The sequence below is a fragment of the Leptodactylus fuscus genome, chromosome 6 (genome assembly GCF_031893055.1).
Source record: "Leptodactylus fuscus isolate aLepFus1 chromosome 6, aLepFus1.hap2, whole genome shotgun sequence".
NCBI classification, from domain to species: Eukaryota; Metazoa; Chordata; class Amphibia; order Anura; family Leptodactylidae; genus Leptodactylus; species Leptodactylus fuscus.
This window is the reverse complement of record NC_134270.1, coordinates 6,787,484-6,810,351: the sequence shown is the minus strand read 5'-3', so window position 1 is coordinate 6,810,351 and position 22,868 is coordinate 6,787,484. Positions and strand designations below refer to the sequence as shown.

The following is a 22,868-nucleotide window of genomic DNA, read 5'->3' as shown; positions in this document are numbered from 1 at the left end:
TATCACTCAGGATGGGCTTAGATACACCAGCTCGGCTGTACAGGGTATATACATACAGTACTATATACACTGTGTAATGTGCTGAGCAGGCGGTATCACCCAGGATAGACTTAGATACACCAGCTCGGCTGTACTGGGTATATACATACAGTACTATATACACTGTGTAATGTGCTGAGCAGGCGGTATCACTCAGGATGGGCTTAGATACACCAGCTCGGCTGTACTGGGTATATACATACAGTACTATATACACTGTGTAATGTGCTGAGCAGGCGGTATCACCCAGGATGGGCTTAGATACACCAGCTCAGCTGTACTGGTTATATACATACAGTACTATATACACTGTGTAATGTGCTGAGCAGGCGGTATCACCCAGGATGGGCTTAGATACACCAGCTCAGCTGTACTGGGTATATACATACAGTACTATATACACTGTGTAATGTGCTGAGCAGGCGGTATCACTCAGGATGGGCTTAGATACACCAGCTCGGCTGTACTGGGTATATACATACAGTACTATATATACTGTGTAATGTGCTGAGCAGGCGGTATCACTCAGGATGGGCTTATATATTCCAGCTCGGCTGTACTGGGTATATACATACAGTACTATATACACTGTGTAATGTGCTGAGCAGGCGGTATCACTCAGGATGGGCTTAGATACACCAGCTCGGCTGTACTGGGTATATACATACAGTACTATATATAATGTGTAATGTGCTGAGCAGGCGGTATCACTCAGGATGGGCTTATATACTCCAGCTCGGCTGTACTGGGTATATACATACAGTACTATATACACTGTGTAATGTGCTGAGCAGGCGGTATCACCCAGGATGGGCTTAGATACACCAGCTCGGCTGTACAGGGTATATACATACAGTACTATATATACTGTGTAATGTGCTGAGCAGGCGGTATCACTCAGGATGGGCTTATATACTCCAGCTCGGCTGTACTGGGTATATACATACAGTACTATATATACTGTGTAATGTGCTGAGCAGGCGGTATCACTCAGGATGGGCTTATATACTCCAACTCGGCTGTACTGGGTATATACATACAGTACTATATATACTGTGTAATGTGCTGAGCAGGCGGTATCACCCAGGATGGGCTTAGATACACCAGCTCGGCTGTACAGGGTATATACATACAGTACTATATACACTGTGTAATGTGCTGAGCAGGCGGTATCACCCAGGATGTGCTTAGATACACCAGCTCGGCTGTACAGGGTATATACATACAGTACTATATATACTGTGTAATGTGCTGAGCAGGCGGTATCACTCAGGATGGGCTTAGATACACCAGCTCGGCTGTACAGGGTATATACATACAGTACTATATACACTGTGTAATGTGCTGAGCAGGCGGTATCACCCAGGATGGGCTTAGATACACCAGCTCGGCTGTACTGGGTATATACATACAGTACTATATACACTGTGTAATGTGCTGAGCAGGCGGTATCACCCAGGATGGGCTTAGATACACCAGCTCGGCTGTACTGGGTATATACATACAGTACTATATACACTGTGTAATGTGCTGAGCAGGCGGTATCACCCAGGATGGGCTTAGATACACCAGCTCGGCTGTACAGGGTATATACATACAGTACTATATACACTGTGTAATGTGCTGAGCAGGCGGTAGCACTCAGGATAGACTTAGATACACCAGCTCAGCTGTACAGGGTATATACATACAGTACTATATACACTGTGTAATGTGCTGAGCAGGCGGTATCACCCAGGATGGGCTTAGATACACCAGCTCGGCTGTACTGGGTATATACATACAGTACTATATACACTGTGTAATGTGCTGAGCAGGCGGTATCACCCAGGATGGGCTTAGATACACCAGCTCGGCTGTACTGGGTATATACATACAGTACTATATACACTGTGTAATGTGCTGAGCAGGCGTATTGTCCACATCTCCTGGACCTACCATTTCGGCTCATCCCTCCCTGCCGCAGAATGATATCAGATCTGTCTCCTGATCGCTGGAGACGTTGCGATTCCCTCGGGGTGTATTCGCTCTCCCATCTTTACAGCTGATTCTGGAACTGACTCATTTTAGAACCAAATTTTATTTTTTCCTGGACAAACAATCTTGAGCTCCGAGGCGAGGAAAACGCTGAGAATAATTTTGCTGGACCCTCTGTATCATCTTGGACACGTCCAGTAGTTTATATGGCTGCTCCACCGGGCTGAGACCTACAGATGGCGCCAGTCACCGTGGTCTTCTGTGCTGCTTTTTGGCTTGTAGTAAAGTTCAGCATCTAATAGCCTTTGTGGGTCTTGTATTAGCCAAAGAGTCTTTGGGTTCTCTAAGCCATACCATCATAATACAGCCCCAATAGCAGTGGCCTACAGTACCTATATAATACTGCCACATGGTGCCTACAGAATAGGGCTATAATGAACACAAGGCTTGGTTCAGTTTTTGGTTTGCAAGCGGGCGGATACCAGGAACAAGTGTCAACCTAGCGTAACACAATGCCAAAGACCATATAATACAGCCAAAAAGTAAGAATAACGATTGACCTCGAAGACTGTCTACATATAATGGCCATATAGTGCTCACATAATAGGACTATACCATAAACACATCACAGCGTCCCACATTGTCCACATAATACAATCCTAAAGTGTGACTATAAAACTATCATATAGTGAACATATAACAGTGGCGTTATAATACTGCCATAGAGTGCTACATAACAGCACCATACCGTGCTCAAATAATACAGCCATATAGTGTCAAAATACCATACAGCGAAGACATATCAGTGTCACAGGCTGCCATATAATATAGCCATAAAGTATGAACACAAGGGTATCATAAATTAACCACACAACAGGAGGCAGATAATACTGCTATATACAGTAGTTGTTACATAATAGTGCTATACAGTGACAACATAATGGCCACACTATGTCATAAAACAGCCATACATTGTGTATAACAACAAAACAGCTGTACAATGTGTATAAAAGAGTACTATAAGGTGATCATATCAGGCACCAGATAATACTGCCATACCGTGCTTAGGTAATGCTGCTATACAGTAAATAACAGCAACACTGTCAACATAATAGTGTGAACATTAATGGTATCATATAGTGAAGACATGACAGAAGCCAGAAAATACAGCGACATGGTCCTTACATAATAGTGCTATATAGTGTACACATAACAGTGTCAAACACTACCCGCATAAACAGCCAGTGAATGTGTATAATAAAGTAACATATCAGGTGCCAGATAATACCGCCATATAGTGCTTACATAATGGTGTTATATGGTAAATGAATAACAATGTCTATTGCTCACATAATACAGCCAAGAGTAACATAAAGTAACATTAGGGACCAGATAATACCGCCACATAGTCCTTACATAATGGCACTATACAGTAAAGAAATAACAGCGCTACACACTGCCAACATAAACCAGCCATAGAGTATAAACAAGTAACATATGGTAACATATCAGGGACCAGATAATACCGCCACATAGTGCTTATATAATGGTGCTATATGGTTAACATAAAACATTGTCACACACTGCTAACATAACACATCCATAAAGGGAGACCATAGCAGGATCATATGATCAAGACTCGGCAGCCATATAGTGAATACAAAAGTACCATAAAGAGTATATATAACAGGACCATATAATACCGCCAGAGGAAGCTACATCTTAGGACCATATAGTAAACACATAACAGCTCGACAATGTACTAAATTAATACAGCCATCGTGTGTGACCATAACAGTATCATACAGGACACCTATAATACCGCCATACAGTACTTATTAGTATTAGTGTACTCCTATCATACTACCCACACAATACAACCACAATGGTACACATTGTATGGAGCTATATGTTTCCAGACCTGGCAGCTGATCGGTGGATGTGCCAAGTGTGGGGACCGTCGCTGATCTTATACTAATGATCTATACTAATGATAGGCCATCAATATCCAATCTTGGTCATCTCTTTTAACAACCAAAGGTTGGAGGCCTCAGCTCTAGACAGACGTGATGGCGGCATTATGAATACAGCTCTGTATGTAGATATTAATCAAAATTTCAAGACCCTTGACCAAGGATTCAGATGAGGGAGGGGGGAGAAGAATATTCGGATCCCTTATTACACCGCTCCCCCCTGATGCAGACAATGAGCTCACCCTATGAAGCGCAGGAGACATTTCATTCTTACTGTAAACTTTACAGAACACGTCTTCTTCTGAGTGACGGCTTGTCCAGTGTGAATGAACGCTCCAAGGAAACCGGCTCATCATCATTCATAAATTAAGCTTGAATATGCATCGTTATGCTAATTAAATCAACATGGTGCATCTCCTACAGTAAGCCAGGGGCACAAACAAGAGGCTGCAGAACATGGAAAATCTTACAAGGCTTTACAAGGCACAAAAACATTTATTTTGGGGCCTCAATTTTCCCATCTGGCCCTTGTTTTATCCTAACACTGAACTGATGCTCTAAGTAGCTGCAAACGCCAACTCACTGTACATAACAGAACATATAGGACACGTCTCTGAGCAGCATCTACCATATAGAATAACTATACAAGAAGCAAAGCTACAGCTGAGGAAACGTGTCCTGAGATACTCCAGAGCTGCGCTCACTATTGTGCTGGTGCAGTCACTGTGTACATACATTACATTACTTATCCTGTATTATACTCCAGAGCTGCGCTCACTATTCTGCTGGTGCAGTCACTGTGTACATACATTACATTACTTATCCTGTATTATACCCCAGAGCTGCGCTCACTATTGTGCTGGTACAGTCACTGTGTACATACATTACATTACTTATCCTGTATTATACTCCAGAGCTGCACTCACTATTCTGCTGGTGCAGTCACTGTGTACATACATTACATTACTTATCCTGTATTATACTCCAGAGCTGCGCTCACTATTCTGCTGGTGCAGTCACAGTGTACATACATTACATTACTTATCCTGTATTATACTCCAGAGCTGCACTCACTATTCTGCTGGTACAGTCACTGTGTACATACATTACATTACTTATCCTGTATTATACTCCAGAGCTGCGCTCACTATTCTGCTGGTACAGTCACTGTGTACATACATTACATTACTTATCCTGTATTATACTCCAGAGCTGCGCTCACTATTCTGCTGGTGCAGTCACTGTGTACATACATTACATTACTTATCCTGCATTATACTCCAGAGCTGCGCTCACTATTCTGCTGGTGCAGTCACTGTGTACATACATTACATTACTTATCCTGTATTATACTCCAGAGCTGCGCTCACTATTCTGCTGGTGCAGTCACTGTGTACATACATTACATTACTTATCCTGTATTATACTCCAGAGCTGCGCTCACTATTCTGCTGGTGCAGTCACTGTGTACATACATTACATTACTTATCCTGTATTATACTGCAGAGCTGCGCTCACTATTCTGCTGGTACAGTCACTGTGTACATACATTACATTACTTATCCTGTATTATACTCCAGAGCTGCGCTCACTATTCTTCTGGTGCAGTCACTGTGTACATACATTACATTACTTATCCTGTATTATACTCCAGAGCTGCGCTCACTATTCTGCTGGTGCAGTCACTGTGTACATACATTACATTACTTATCCTGTATTATACTCCAGAGCTGCGCTCACTATTCTGCTGGTGCAGTCACTGTGTACATACATTACATTACTTATCCTGCATTATACTCCAGAGCTGCGCTCACTATTCTGCTGGTACAGTCACTGTGTACATACATTACATTACTTATCCTGTATTATACTCCAGAGCTGCGCTCACTATTCTGCTGGTGCAGTCACTGTGTACATACATTACATTACTTATCCTGCATTATACTCCAGAGCTGCGCTCACTATTCTGCTGGTGCAGTCACTGTGTACATACATTACATTACTTATCCTGCATTATACTCCAGAGCTGCGCTCACTATTCTGCTGGTGCAGTCACTGTGTACATACATTACATTACTTATCCTGTATTATACTGCAGAGCTGCGCTCACTATTCTGCTGGTGCAGTCACTGTGTACATACATTACATTACTTATCCTGTATTATACTCCAGAGCTGCGCTCACTATTCTGCTGGTGCAGTCACTGTGTACATACATTACATTACTTATCCTGTACTATACTCCAGAGCTGCGCTCACTATTCTGCTGGTACAGTCACTGTGTACATACATTACATTACTTATCCTGTATTATACTCCAGAGCTGCGCTCACTATTCTGCTGGTACAGTCACTGTGTACATACATTACATTACTTATCCTGTATTATACTCCAGAGCTGCGCTCACTATTCTGCTGGTACAGTCACTGTGTACATACATTACATTACTTATCCTGTATTATACTCCAGAGCTGCGCTCACTATTCTGCTGGTACAGTCACTGTGTACATACATTACATTACTTAATCTGTATTATACTCCAGAGCTGCGCTCACTATTCTGCTGGTACAGTCACTGTGTACATACATTACATTACTTATCCTGTACTATACTCCAGAGCTGCGCTCACTATTCTGCTGGTACAGTCACTGTGTACATACATTACATTACTTATCCTGTATTATTCTCCAGAGCTGCGCTCACTATTCTGCTGGTGCAGTCACTGTGTACATACATTACATTACTTATCCTGTATTATACTCCAGAGCTGCGCTCACTATTCTGCTGGTACAGTCACTGTGCACATACATTACATTACTTATCCTATATTATACTCCAGAGCTGCGCTCACTATTCTGCTGGTACAGTCACTGTGTACATACATTACATTACTTTTCCTGTATTATACTCCAGAGCTGCGCTCACTATTCTGCTGGTGCAGTCACTGTGTACATACATTACATTACTTATCCTGCATTATACTCCAGAGCTGCGCTCACTATTCTGCTGGTACAGTCACTGTGTACATACATTACATTACTTATCCTGTATTATACCCAAGAGCTGCGCTCACTATTCTGCTGGTACAGTCACTATGTACATACATTACATTACTTATCCTGTATTATACTCCAGAGCTGCGCTCACTATTCTGCTGGTACAGTCACTGTGTACATACATTACATTACTTATCCTGTATTATACTCCAGAGCTGCACTCACTATTCTGCTGGTGCAGTCACTGTGTACATACATTACATTACTTATCCTGTATTATCCCCCAGAGCTGCGCTCACTATTCTGCTGGTACAGTCACTGTGTACATACATTACATTACTTATCCTGTATTATACTCCAGAGCTGCGCTCACTATTCTGCTGGTGCAGTCACTGTGTACATACATTACATTACTTATCCTGTATTATCCCCCAGAGCTGCGCTCACTATTCTGCTGGTGCAGTCACTGTGTACATACATTACCTTACTTATTCTGTATTATACTCCAGAACTGCGCTCACTATTCTGCTGGTGCAGTCACTGTGTACATACATTACATTACTTATCCTGTATTATACTCCAGAGCTGCGCTCACTATTCTGCTGGTACAGTCACTGTGTACATACATTACATTACTTATCCTGTATTATACTGCAGAGCTGCGCTCACTATTCTGCTGGTGCAGTCACTGTGTACATACATTACATTACTTATCCTGTATTATACTGCAGAGCTGCGCTCACTATTCTGCTGGTGCAGTCACTGTGTACATACATTACATTACTTATCCTGTATTATACTCCAGAGCTGCGCTCACTATTCTGCTGGTGCAGTCACTGTGTACATACATTACATTACTTATCCTGTATTATACTCCAGAGCTGCGCTCACTATTCTGCTGGTGCAGTCACTGTGTACATACATTACATTACTTATCCTGTATTATACTCCAGAGCTGCGCTCACTATTCTGCTGGTACAGTCACTGTGTACATACATTACATTACTTATCCTGTATTATACTCCAGAGCTGCGCTCACTATTCTGCTGGTGCAGTCACTGTGTACATACATTACATTACTTATCCTGTATTATACTCCAGAGCTGCGCTCACTATTCTGCTGGTGCAGTCACTGTGTACATACATTACATTACTTATCCTGTATTATACTCCAGAGCTGCGCTCACTATTCTGCTGGTGCAGTCACTGTGTACATACATTACATTACTTATCCTGTATTATACTCCAGAGCTGCGCTCACTATTCTGCTGGTACAGTCACTGTGTACATACATTACATTACTTATCCTGTATTATACTCCAGAGCTGCGCTCACTATTCTGCTGGTACAGTAACTGTGTACATACATTACATTACCTATCCTGTATTATACTCCAGAGCTGCGCTCACTATTCTGCTGGTACAGTCACTGTGTACATACATTACATTACTTATCCTGTATTATACTCCAGAGCTGCACTCACTATTCTGCTGGTGCAGTCACTGTGTACATACATTACATTACTTATCCTGTATTATACTCCAGAGCTGCGCTCACTATTCTGCTGGTGCAGTCACTGTGTACATACATTACATTACTTATCCTGTATTATACTGCAGAGCTGCGCTCACTATTCTGCTGGTGCAGTCACTGTGTACATACATTACATTACTTATCCTGTATTATACTGCAGAGCTGCGCTCACTATTCTGCTGGTACAGTCACTGTGAACTCCCCCTACCATGGTGATGACAGGGTTAATACCTAAACACAATGAACAGAAGTTGCGACACGGTTCAGAAACATAAAACAATAAATAAATTGCTATTTTTCCTTTCTGCCGTTCCTCTGGCCGGGGTCCCAGCGTTGGCTGAATATGATTTATGCTGCTTTCCCTTTTTCCTGTTTTACAGGAGTGAAAATCCTGGGCCAAGAGCTGTGGTCTGAGGACTCGGCGCGGAGGAAACCGGGCCAGCGGCGAAAAATATACACTTTGGTTTTATGACTTCCCAAAGAGCTCAGGAAATTCACATCACAGGCCGGCGGTGAAGAAATCAGAGTGGCGGATACATGGGCGCACAAGGGTTTAAGGACAGAAAGAAATACTTAGAAGGAGATGACTAAAGTGTCCTGGACACGACCGCGTGTTGATTCTCCGCCAACCAGGTTATAAGGCGGCATTATTTACATACAATGCATTATGCAATAGCAGCCAATTGTGTGTGGGGGGGGACTGACATTTAGCACATGATGTGCTGATATACAGCTGTAAACAAGTAAGTGAACCCCCACACTTAGTAACATGGAGATCCCTCTTTAATAGAAATCACCTCCAGAGAACATTTCCTGGAGCTGCAGAGAAGATTTAGGAGTATTGGACCCCCCCCCCCCCCCCACACACACACACACTGTAAATGGGGATCAGATTATCAGTATTTCTGGGACGCCTCGTGTGCAGCCTCAGCTCATGTCACAGCATCTTCACAGAGCAGCGGTCAGTGACCTGGGTCAAATCCACACGTCTTATGTCCTATGCTGACTGACATAACACAGGGGTTCACTTACTTTTTCTACCTGCACTCTGCACATTTACACAATATTCTCAGTACAAGACACAAACAGTACAAATGTATCGGTGTTATCAGATTAGTTACATTGTGTTTGTTATACAGAACAATCAGAACAGGTTTTATTATTAAGCTCTCCATAAACCCTACACAAAATACTCTCCATTCACACTTGCACCCCTGGCCACTGTTTGCCATTCCATCAGGGTTCTGTCCTCAGCCCTGGTGAAACTGGAGTAGGGATGGAAACCCGGCGGTCGCTGTACAACCCATTCATTTATATGAGTATGGAAAGATGACTGCCGGTGTCCGCCTGCGCCCTGTCCGAAGCCTGGATGACTGTGTCTGGCTACAAAAAATAGATTTCCCCGCAGACAGGGCGCAGGCCGACACCGGCAGTCACCTCTCCATACTCATATAAATGAATGGCTTGTACAGCGATCGCCGGGTTTCCATCCCCTCTCCAGTTTCGCCAGCGCTGAGGACAGAACCCTGATGGAATGGCAAACAGTGGCCAGGGGTGCAAGTGTGAACATCCCCATAAAAAATGCATGTATGAACTCATCATCCACAGTAACATTCTCCAAGATTAGTGTGTTCCTTTCCTGAAATACTATGTGCTGCTGGGAGAGAACTAATCATACTACTAATACTATCATTATCCTGTACCCCAAGTATCAGCCTGTCATTACCCTGTACCCCGAGTATCAGCCTGTCATTATCCTGTACCCCAAGTATCATCCTGTCATTATCCTGTACCCCAAGTATCATCCTGTCATTACCCTGTACCCCAAGTATCATCCTGTCATTATCCTGTACCCCAAGTATCATCCTGTCATTATCCTGTACCCCAAGTATCAGCCTGTCATTATCCTGTACCCCGAGTATCAGTCTGTCATTATCCTGTACCCCAAGTATCAGCCTGTCATTATCCTGTACCCCGAGTATCAGCCTGTCATTATCCTGTACCCCAAGTATCAGCCTGTCATTACCCTGTACCCCGAGTATCAGCCTGTCATTATCCTGTACCCCAAGTATCAGCCTGTCATTATCCTGTACCCCAAGTATCAGCCTGTCATTATCCTGTACCCCAAGTATCAGCCTGTCATTATCCTGTACCCAAAGTATCAGCCTGTCATTATCCTGTACCCCAAGTATCAGCCTGTCATTATCCTGTACCCCAAGTATCAGCCTGTCATTATCCTGTACCCCGAGTATCAGCCTGTCATTATCCTGTACCCCAAGTATCAGCCTGTCATTATCCTGTACCCCGAGTATCAGCCTGTCATTATCCTGTACCCCAAGTATCAGCCTGTCATTATCCTGTACCCCAAGTATCATCCTGTCATTATCCTGTACCCCGAGTATCAGCCTGTCATTATCCTGTACCCCAAGTATCAGCCTGTCATTATCCTGTACCCCAAGTATCAGCCTGTCATTATCCTGTACCCCAAGTATCAGCCTGTCATTATCCTGTACCCCAAGTATCAGCCTGTCATTATCCTGTACCCCAAGTATCAGCCTGTCATTATCCTGTACCCCAAGTATCAGCCTGTCATTATCCTGTACCCCAAGTATCAGCCTGTCATTATCCTGTACCCCGAGTATCAGCCTGTCATTACCCTGTACCCCGAGTATCAGCCTGTCACTATCCTGTACCCCAAGTATCAGCCTGTCATTATCCTGTACCCCGAGTATCAGCCTGTCATTATCCTGTACCCCGAGTATCAGCCTGTCATTATCCTGTACCCCAAGTATCAGCCTGTCATTACCCTGTACCCCGAGTATCAGCCTGTCACTATCCTGTACCCCAAGTATCAGCCTGTCATTATCCTGTACCCCGAGTATCAGCCTGTCATTATCCTGTACCCCGAGTATCAGCCTGTCATTATCCTGTACCCCAAGTATCAGCCTGTCATTATCCTGTACCCCGAGTATCAGCCTGTCATTATCCTGTACCCCAAGTATCAGCCTGTCATTACCCTGTACCCCAAGTATCAGCCTGTCATTATCCTGTACCCCAAGTATCAGCCTGTCATTATCCTGTACCCCAAGTATCAGCCTGTCATTATCCTGTACCCCGAGTATCAGCCTGTCATTATCCTGTACCCCAAGTATCAGCCTGTCATTATCCTGTACCCCAAGTATCAGCCTGTCATTATCCTGTACCCCGAGTATCAGCCTGTCATTATCCTGTACCCCGAGTATCAGCCTGTCATTATCCTGTACCCCAAGTATCAGCCTGTCATTATCCTGTACCCCAAGTATCAGCCTGTCATTATCCTGTACCCCGAGTATCAGCCTGTCATTATCCTGTACCCCGAGTATCAGCCTGTCATTATCCTGTACCCCAAGTATCAGCCTGTCATTATCCTGTACCCCGAGTATCAGCCTGTCATTATCCTGTACCCCAAGTATCAGCCTGGCATTGTCCTGTACCCCAAGTATCAGCCTGGCATTGTCCTGTACCCCGAGTATCAGCCTGTCATTATCCTGTACCCCAAGTATCAGCCTGTCATTATCCTGTACCCCAAGTATCAGTCTGTCAATGTCCTGTACCCCGATTGTGCACCCCAAGAGTCCATCAGTCATGCGCACTGTATACTTCTAGGCCATTCCCTGATCCCTACCAGTTACATGCATGCTCAGCTGCGAGGCCACCAGTAGCCGGCTGTACATATATACACGTCTTATTGTGGGGAGAGACTTGCTGGGTGTAATTACTTCCAGGACAGACTGTACACAGCATGGATATATTACTGAACTACTTACATACTTTTAACCTTTCCCCTGCTAAAAAAATCTGGCATAGATTTACCCCCGGAGCCCCGTATTCCCCCGGCTCTGTAAGAGAATGCATTGCACAAACAATATTGCAAAATCTCCATGCGACTCACTATTACTACAGCAATCAAAACATTCCTGAGCTGTGTACTATGCATCCCCGTCACAGCCCAAAACAACAGTGTAAAACCACGGGACCCCGAAAACTCGGCAAGATGGACCCCCTGAGGTACATGGCGGTATGGATGACAGCTGCCAATGCTTACCCAGGAGATAGCGATGCCCATCCATGAAGGATATTCCCTCCATTCCCAGCACTGACCCAATCCCTGCAAGACATATGACCAGACCTTGGAGATTGTCTGATAATCCAGCACTGGACCCGGGATCAGCGCAATGAAGGGGCCAAACACTGTAGGGGACAAGAGACAGGTCCGGCCTAGTGAGTACGATACACTGCAGGACCAGGCGCAGCACTTGTATGGACGGGCCTATATAATATATATAGGGGATATGGTGCTTACAAGGGGGGTCACGACCCTGTCACTGTGCGGGGGTCTCAGGTGTAGGACCCACCGGTACAAAGATTACAAACTGTAATACCAGATACAACCACAGGCGGGAGAGGAAGGAAGCGTCCATGTCTTCTAATCTCTCCCAATCCCTATAAACAATTATTTTACCTGCAAGGTCTCCGGACGACTATCCTGACACTGGAACTGAGAAGAGGAGGCTATATACGGCATATACAGAGATTGTGTATACAGGCCGCACAGGAATAGAAGTGACTGTCAGAGACAGAAAGAACCTGCACCGAGTGATAGATGATAGTGTATGCCAACGTCATAGTGTGAATTGTGTCTGACACCGACTGCTTGTAAGAATGACTTAACAAGAGTGATCATGTAATCTGTACCCCAAGTATCAGCCTGTCACTATCCTGTACCCCAAGTATCAGCCTGTCATTATCCTGTACCCCGAGTATCAGCCTGTCATTATCCTGTACCCCGAGTATCAGCCTGTCATTACCCTGTACCCCGAGTATCAGCCTGTCATTATCCTGTACCCCAAGTATCAGCCTGTCACTATCCTGTACCCCAATTATCAGCCTGTCATTATCCTGTACCCCAAGTATCAGCCTGTCATTATCCTGTACCCCAAGTATCAGCCTGTCACTATCCTGTACCCCAAGTATCAGCCTGTCACTATCCTGTACCCCAAGTATCAGCCTGTCACTATCCTGTACCCCAAGTATCAGCCTGTCATTATCCTGTACCCCAAGTATCAGCCTGTCATTATCCTGTACCCCGAGTATCAGCCTGTCATTACCCTGTACCCCAAGTATCAGCCTGTCATTACCCTGTACCCCAAGTATCAGCCTGTCATTATCCTGTACCCCAAGTATCAGCCTGTCATTACCCTGTACCCCGAGTATCAGCCTGTCATTATCCTGTACCCCGAGTATCAGCCTGTCATTATCCTGTACCCCAAGTATCAGCCTGTCATTATCCTGTATCCCAAGTATCAGCCTGTCATTATCCTGTACCCCAAGTATCAGCCTGTCATTATCCTGTACCCCGAGTATCAGCCTGTCATTATCCTGTATCCCAAGTATCAGCCTGTCACTATCCTGTACCCCAAGTATCAGCCTGTCATTATCCTGTACCCCAAGTATCAGCCTGTCATTACCCTGTACCCCAAGTATCAGCCTGTCATTACCCTGTACCCCGAGTATCAGCCTGTCATTATCCTGTACCCCGAGTATCAGCCTGTCATTATCCTGTACCCCAAGTATCAGCCTGTCATTATCCTGTACCCCGAGTATCAGCCTGTCATTATCCTGTACCCCAAGTATCAGCCTGTCATTATCCTGTACCCCAAGTATCAGCCTGTCATTATCCTGTACCCCAAGTATCAGCCTGTCATTATCCTGTACCCCAAGTATCATCCTGTCATTATCCTGTACCCCAAGTATCAGCCTGTCATTATCCTGTACCCCAAGTATCAGCCTGTCATTATCCTGTACCCCGAGTATCAGTCTGTCACTGTCCCCCTTTCCTATACATAATATGTACTGGGCACATTGGCCTCTCTCCTCCAGTCTCAGCTATGGGAGGGTATATAAGGTTTATCATACAGTGGTGTCAGCCATATTGTGCTGGGTGGTATCCAGGCCTGTATCTCAGATCTGGTGAATCAGTGAGGACACAGTAGCAGGGTATCATTAGATATGGAATGGCTGCCCTAATATTGTGCCATAGACGGACTGTGCTGTGACTGTACCAATAAGAGGTGATGGGCGACAGATAACAGCTGGAGGTCACACTATATATTACAAAGCTATATAAAAAAACCAAAACCACAGGAAACCAGATAAGTACAGAACACCTCCAGCACCTCGCCATCATTACACACCTTCTACCCAGCGACCTGCAAATACCAGTACGCCATCCAATAATGAACAAAGGTAACCCAACCCATCAGGTGCCGAGCACTGCAAGACACACTATATGCTGAGCACATACAGATCCAGGAGGGAGAAAGCAGTGAAGGGGGAAAAATGGGTGAGAACCGAAATGTGTAGTGTGACCAATGCACTATATACACCTATACACAGCTATATATACAGACACTAGACAGGGCACTATATAACGCAGCGAGAATCACTGGCAATGGCAAGCCCTGCATGAAAGGCTACAAGATCCTGCAGTATAAAAGCTGTAAGAAAACACCCAGCAATACAAGGCAGAGCCGGCAGGACTGGAACAGGGTGCGTGAGAGATAGATAGATAGATAGATAGATAGATAGATAGATAGATAGATAGATAGGAGATAGATAGATAGATAGATAGATAGATAGGAGATAGATAGATAGATAGATAGATAGATAGATAGATAGATAGGAGATAGATAGATAGATAGATAGATAGGAGATAGATAGATAGATAGATAGATAGATAGATAGATAGATAGATAGATAGGAGATAGATAGATAGATAGATAGATAGATAGATAGATAGGAGATAGATAGATAGATAGATAGATAGGAGATAGATAGATAGATAGATAGATAGATAGATAGATAGATAGATAGGAGATAGATAGATAGATAGATAGATAGATAGGAGATAGATAGATAGATAGATAGATAGGAGATAGATAGATAGATAGATAGATAGATAGATAGGAGATAGATAGATAGATAGATAGATAGATAGATAGATAGATAGGAGATAGATAGATAGATAGATAGATAGATAGATAGGAGATAGATAGATAGATAGATAGGAGATAGATAGATAGATAGATAGATAGATAGATAGATAGATAGGAGATAGATAGATAGATAGATAGATAGGAGATAGATAGATAGATAGATAGATAGGAGATAGATAGATAGATAGATAGATAGATAGATAGATAGGAGATAGATAGATAGATAGATAGATAGATAGGAGATAGATAGATAGATAGATAGATAGATAGATAGATAGATAAATAGGAGATAGATACATACATACATAGGTAGGAGATGGATAGATAGATAAATTGATAGATAGATAGATAAATAGATAGATAGTTGTTTGATAACCCCTCAGGTATTAGGGATAGCTGTCCAGCAGGTTTGCACAGGAGATGACAATGTCTGGGCAGTAGGATGGCTGAGTCCTCCCAGCCGGCACTGCAGGGGTTAAGGGGCAGGGAGGCTGCTAGCACCACCATCAGTAGAGAATAGATATGTGGCTGGATGAATGAATGGGTCCCATCCTTGGGGTTGGGGTCTTACCTGCCCACTGTCTGGTTGGCCAGCTGCCTCATCCGGTTGAATTGCTTCTTCATCCTGGCAGTCTACAGTATATAGCTATAGGTATATAGGAATATCTATGGAGATTAGTTGCAGCTTTCCGTGTATAGGATGCAGAAAATAAATAAATAAATAGACCCTCCCCCCAGTGTCAGCAGCACATTACATGTCCCCTGTTATAGGGGGGCTGCAGCACACAGCATCCTCCAGTGCACAGGGGGTGCCAGTGGGCACAGGGCATCCATGGGTGGTGCAGTAGGTATCCAGGGTAGAGGGGTCCAGCCCTGTAGCCCCCTCCTTGTCTGCTGTGATATTTATTGCATGCTCCGAGCCCTGCCAGGTCCTCCCCCTCTCTGCGCTCATCAGATCTGCTCTCACAGCCCGGACAGCAGGCACACAGTGCGCAGGCGCGGGGCAGCACTGCACGCCGGGAACTGTAGTCCTGACTGTGCTGAATGTGATAGAAGGGAATGTCATCTACTGTATATGTCTACCCGGATTATCTATTCTTCTATCACTTATTATATTCTGCTATCTCCTATCTATCTCTCTATCTATATATCTATCTCCTATCTATCTATCTATCTATCTATCTCTCTATCTATCTATCCATCTCCTATCTATCTATCTCTCTATCTATCTATCTCCTATCTATCTCCTATCTATCTATCTATCTATCTATCTATCCATCTCCTATCTATCTATCTATCTATCTATCTATCTCTCTATCTATCTATCCATCTCCTATCTATCTATCTCTCTATCTATCTATCTCCTATCTATCTCCTATCTATCTATCTATCTATCTATCTATCTATCTATCCATCTCCTATCTATCTATCTATCTATCTATCTATCTATCTATCTCCTGTCTATCTATCTATCTATCTATCTATCTATCTATCTATCTATCCATCTCCTATCTATCTATCTCTCTATCTATCTATCTCCTATCTATCTATCTATCTATCTATCTATCTATCTATCTATCTATCTATCCATCTCCTATCTATCTATCTATCTATCTATCTATCTATCTATCTATCTATCTATCTATCTCCTGTCTATCTATCTATCTCCTATCTATCTATCTATCTATCTATCTATCTATCCATCTCCTATCTATCTATCTCTCTATCTATCTATCTCCTATCTATCTATCCATCTATCTATCTATCTATCTATCCATCTCCTATCTATCTATCTATCTATCTATCTATCTATCTATCTATCTATCTATCTCCTGTCTATCTATCTATCTCCTATCTATCTATCTATCCATCTCCTATCTATCTATCTATCTATCTATCTCTCTATCTATCTATCTCCTATCTATCTATCTATCTATCTATCTATCTATCTATCTATCTATCTATCCATCTCCTATCTATCTATCTATCTCCTGTCTATCTATCTCCTATCTATCTATCTATCTATCTATCTATCTATCTATCCATCCATCTATCTATCCATCTATCCATCCATCTATCTATCTATCTATCTATCTCCTATCTATCTATCTATCTATCTATCTATCAATCTATCTATCTATTATATTCGGGTATAATCTGTCTATGGAGTGCATATCTCCGCCCAGGTCAGAAGGACTAGATGACCTGTGACCCTTCTGCTTCTCTCAGGCCAATATTTATTCCCTCTCACAGTCTGACAACTGATGAAACCCTTTTTCCTTGTATCATACAGACATGTCTAGGACTCAACAACTTCTCATTAAAAGTTACACTACCCAAAAGCAGCCACTGAGATTCTTCTTATAAGGCAGCAGGAAAATCACTGTTCTGTCTTGTTTCGCCCCTTCTCTGACCAGACCCCACCTGTAAGAATCTGCAGATCTGTACAAATCCTAGACAGAGTTGCAGGATGAGATTCACAGCAATCTGACATTTCTATTTCTCTGATATTTTGTGACAATGAGTTTGTATATAAATAATTTATAACGAGAATTAATCATTATTCCTGTGTTTGATCCGAGCCCTGAGAACTTTACCAATCTCGGCCACAAAGGGGCTATTTGGGAAGATGTCTCAGACTCCAGGTCTGCTGGACCATTGGGCTACCCTAATGGCTACCACATTATTTACCCTGACAACTCTGAGTCAGTAAATTCTGTCTTTGCCTATCTCTATGTGGTTGTCAGCAGATCCTAGAGATGAGCATGACATGAAGTAATATGGCCCTAGGATTCTATGGCGATCTCCGCAGTGAGCGACACCCCATCCGCCGCCGTAAGGTGACTCCAAATTTACACTGTACTAGATGCTGCAAAAACCAACAGGACAATGGCAAGTGTCAACTCGGTCTTCCATAGGTGCACCCACTATAAGACGCCTCCATCTGGTCAGACCTGGTCAGCAGTAAGACGCTCAGCAGTCAAGTCCTCTGATACTTAAGGATAAATTATTTATCTGCTCCGCTTTCATGTTTTCATCTATTATTGAAGGAACACTCCGCTCAGCACAGGGGGTTAATTTTCACTGACAGATGCATAATATGTTGTCGTATCCAAAAATGTCTGGGTGGGTACAAGGAGGTCGTGATGGAACAAGAGAAATCCGTGTCCTAGTGGACGCTTCACTGGCAGCAGGACTGTTCTGTCTACTAGGAGGCTTCAGGTAGTGGCTGATCTGGTGTATCTAAGCCATTCATGTGTGATACAGTCTGCTGAGCTGTGTATCTAATCCTATCCTGTGTGATACTGTATACTGAGCTGTGTATCTAATCCTATCCTGTGTGATACTGTATACTGAGCTGTGTATCTAATCCTATCCTGTGTGATACTGTATATTGAGCTGTGTATCTAATCCTATCCTGTGTGATACTGTATACTGAGCTGTGTATCTAATCCTATCCTGTGTGATACTGTATACTGAGCTGTGTATCTAATCCTATCCTGTGTGATACTGTATACTGAGCTGTGTATCTAATCCTATCCTGTGTGATACTGTATACTGGGCTGTGTATCTAATCCTATCCTGTGTGATACTGTATACTGAGCTGTGTATCTAATCCTATCCTGTGTGATACTGTATACTGGGCTGTGTATCTAATCCTATCCTGTGTGATACTGTATACTGAGCTGTGTATCTAATCCTATCCTGTGTGATACTGTATACTGAGCTGTGTATCTAATCCTATCCTGTGTGATACTGTATACTGAGCTGTGTATCTAATCCTATCCTGTGTGATACTGTATACTGAGCTGTGTATCTAATCCTATCCTGTGTGATACTGTGTACTGAGCTGTATCTAATCCTATCCTGTGTGATACTGTATACTGAGCTGTGTATCTAATCCTATCCTGTGTGATACTGTATAATGAGCTGTATCTAATCCTATCCTGTGTGATACTGTATACTGAGCTGTATCTAATCCTATCCTGTGTGATACTGTATACTGAGCTGTATCTAATCCTATCCTGTGTGATACTGTATACTGAGCTGTGTATTTAATCCTATCCTGTGTGATACTGTATACTGAGCTGTGTATCTAATCCTATCCTGTGTAATACTGTATACTGAGCTGTATCTAATCCTATCCTGTGTGATACTGTATACTGAGCTGTGTATCTAATCCTATCCTGTGTGATACTGTATACTGAGCTGTGTATCTAATCCTATCCTGTGTAATACTGTATACTGAGCTGTATCTAATCCTATCCTGTGTGATACTGACTGCTGAGCTGGTGTAATAAGTCTGTCTCAGACAACCATACATCACTCATACTTCACAAGACCATCTATCTATCTATCTATCTATCTATCTATCTATCTATCTCCTATCTATCTATCTATCTATCTATCTATCTCCTATCTATCTATCTATCTATCTATCTCCTATCTATCTATCTATCTATCTATCTATCTATCTCCTATCTATCTATCTATCTATCTATCTATCTATCTATCTATCTATCTATCTCCTATCTATCTATCTATCTATCTATCTATCTATCTATCTATCTATCTATCTAACATTCGATTAATTTGAGACTGTGACCTATGTGACTGTGAGACAGGGACAGATGTACAGGCAGGGTTTGCTAGGGGTTACCTTTATTTAGGGGGGAATGTTACCCAGCTCTTTGGGGCTCTATCTGGTCGGGATCCCTGTGAGCTTGCGATGTGCACGAGCTGACTTTTTCCCATAGGAATGCATTGACCAGCATTGATTGGCCGAATGCCATACAGACTACAGCATTCGGCCAATCAACGCTGGTTCTGCCTGAGGAGGCGGAGTCTAAGATTCGACCACAGCAGTTTCCATTGTGGTCCCATCTCAGATGTAGCAGTGCTGACACAGCTCTGCTACACGGAGAAGCAGCAGAGCTCAGCACACACACAGATGCAGCAGAGCTAAGTGTGCAGCATAGTTCAGCGCACACTCAGCACTGCTACATTGGACATTGCTACATCAGGCCGTGCGCTCAGCTTGGCTAGGCATATTCATTATTATTTTTGCAATATAATGTGTTCAAAGTCTTTCATTTGTTAATCTTTGTGTCACGCCTCACTTGTAATGTCTTCTCAGCCTTGCACTCACATGTGTGTATTCCTTTATGCCCCTACACTGACTTCTATCTGTATTTAGGGCTATTGCTACTATATTTATTTCTGTGCATATACTTATCAGCTCGCTGACACATTATAATAATATTACTGTTTTATACACTTTGTTACACTTTTGCATGTTTATATTTTACTGTCTATTGTTGCTGCCACTCACCGGATTTTTGTGGTGTGTTGGTCCTCCGATATTTAGCCAGTATTTTTGATATTTATATGAACTACAATTTTGGTGTTTTTTTATATTTGATTATTAATAAATACAATATTTTTATGGTGATCCTGTCTTTCAAAAATCCAACAGGACAGTCCAAGTTACTTTACATTCCAGTTCACAATGTGATCCTGCTGACAGTCATTAGATGTTATATTACAATACAACATTGCAAACTTTATGTCCTGTGCCCAAAGTCTCTAATTGTGACAATCGCCCCCCCCCCCCCCCCCCCCCATTCCAAATCCTAAATCTGGGGTCCCTGTTACTATGACTGGAGACTATTCAGGGCTCGCAGTCGTCCCTTCAGTATAGTTCAGGCTATGTATCATACTATATATTGTATATACTACAGGCTGGTGTACAATGCTCTGGATGTTCCCATATAATGCAGTATATTAGCATTGCACTATATTGTACTAGTGATCAGAGATGACATTATATGGATATGGAATGGTGACATCAAGTACTGTATGTATGAAGTGCAATGTGTCCTGTAAAAACTAAGCCCTCATAGACCTCCATGAACAGAAAAATTACATGGCTACGACCTTTGGTGGTTAATAAACGAACATTGCTGGGCAGGTGTAATGATAGGTCTATGAATCCATATGTAGGGAGCGCCCCCTAGTGGCTACTGCAGACACAAAGCAATGACCCCATTACCTTTAGGACTCTGGGTACTGACAATCCCATCTCATGGTAAATCTAAAAATCTGTATCTAATCCAGTGACCTGATGGGAGAAATAAAAATACATTGTACAAATAGCATTTCCAATGATTTTGGCATGATAGGTGTTAATAGCAATTTAGAATAGAGATGCCCTTTAAGCTAGAGCCGTGGCCACAGATTTCTGGAACATCATTTACATTCTCTGCGACCTCCTGGGTACCTGACATCTGCTCACAAGAGCTGCCCTTGAAGTCTTCATTTGGCCGTTATTACAGTAGCTGTGCCTGGGAGATATTGCAGTTGGCAGGACGGAGCCTTGCAATCCGGACGTCCATATTTACAGACCACTGGGCTGGGCGAGGAGCCAGGGCTATGCACATGAAGGCCCAGGGACAATGAAGAGGACACACTGGCCCTGACTGAGAGAGCTGGCCACTGGGTATTAACTAGTATATAACAATGGCTAAAATACAATGCCAAGATATATATAAGAATAAAGAGAGAATAGTAAACCTGATTGTACAAGACGCCTCAATAAGCTCCAGAAAACACAAATCATCACCTTGTACAGTGCACAATACAACATCGAAATGTGCAAACTGTGTGTGACTACAAAAGAAATACAACCAGCAGAGCAAAGGTAAGTCATACCGTAATTATATGTAATGCTCATTATTTACATTAAAGAGGTATTCTGGGATGTCAATGCAGTACATACTGTATACATGGAATCTGCACTACTGTAACCTGGCGTCATACTATAAAGTGCACAATCTGTACTGTCTCCTATGTAATAGAATACTACACCTATGTACAAGAATATAACTACTATAATACTGCTCCTATGTACAAGAATATAACTACTATAATACTACTCCTATATACAAGAATATAACTACTATAATACTGCTCCTATGTACAAGAATATAACTACTATAATACTATTCCTATGTACAAGAATATAAGTACTATAATACTACTCCTATGTACAAGAATATAACTACTATAATACTACGCCAATGTACAAGAATATAACTACTATAATACTGCTCCTATGTACAAGAATATAACTACTATAATACTACTATGTACAAGAATATAACTACTATAATACTACCTCCTATGTACAAGAATATAACTACTATAATACTACTCCTATGTACAAGAATATAACTACTATAATACTACTCCTATGTACAAGAATATAACTACTATAATACTGCTCCTATGTACAAGAATATAACTACTATAATACTA

General features: G+C 42.6%; 1 protein-coding gene across 5 annotated transcripts in view; it reads right to left on the bottom strand.

Annotated features, from left to right (window-relative positions):
- The window catches only part of ARHGAP44 (Rho GTPase activating protein 44), a 141,350-nt gene extending 124,824 nt beyond the window's left edge, over window positions 1-16,526 (bottom strand). For all 5 annotated transcript variants that reach the window (XM_075279276.1, XM_075279280.1, XM_075279278.1 and 2 more), the window contains exon 1: window positions 16,123-16,526. In XM_075279276.1, coding sequence (XP_075135377.1) covers window positions 16,123-16,175 — 53 coding nt within the window. In that variant the 5' untranslated portion in view covers window positions 16,176-16,526. The remainder of the gene's footprint in view (window positions 1-16,122) is intronic.
- Between the last annotated feature and the right edge of the window lie 6,342 nt (window positions 16,527-22,868).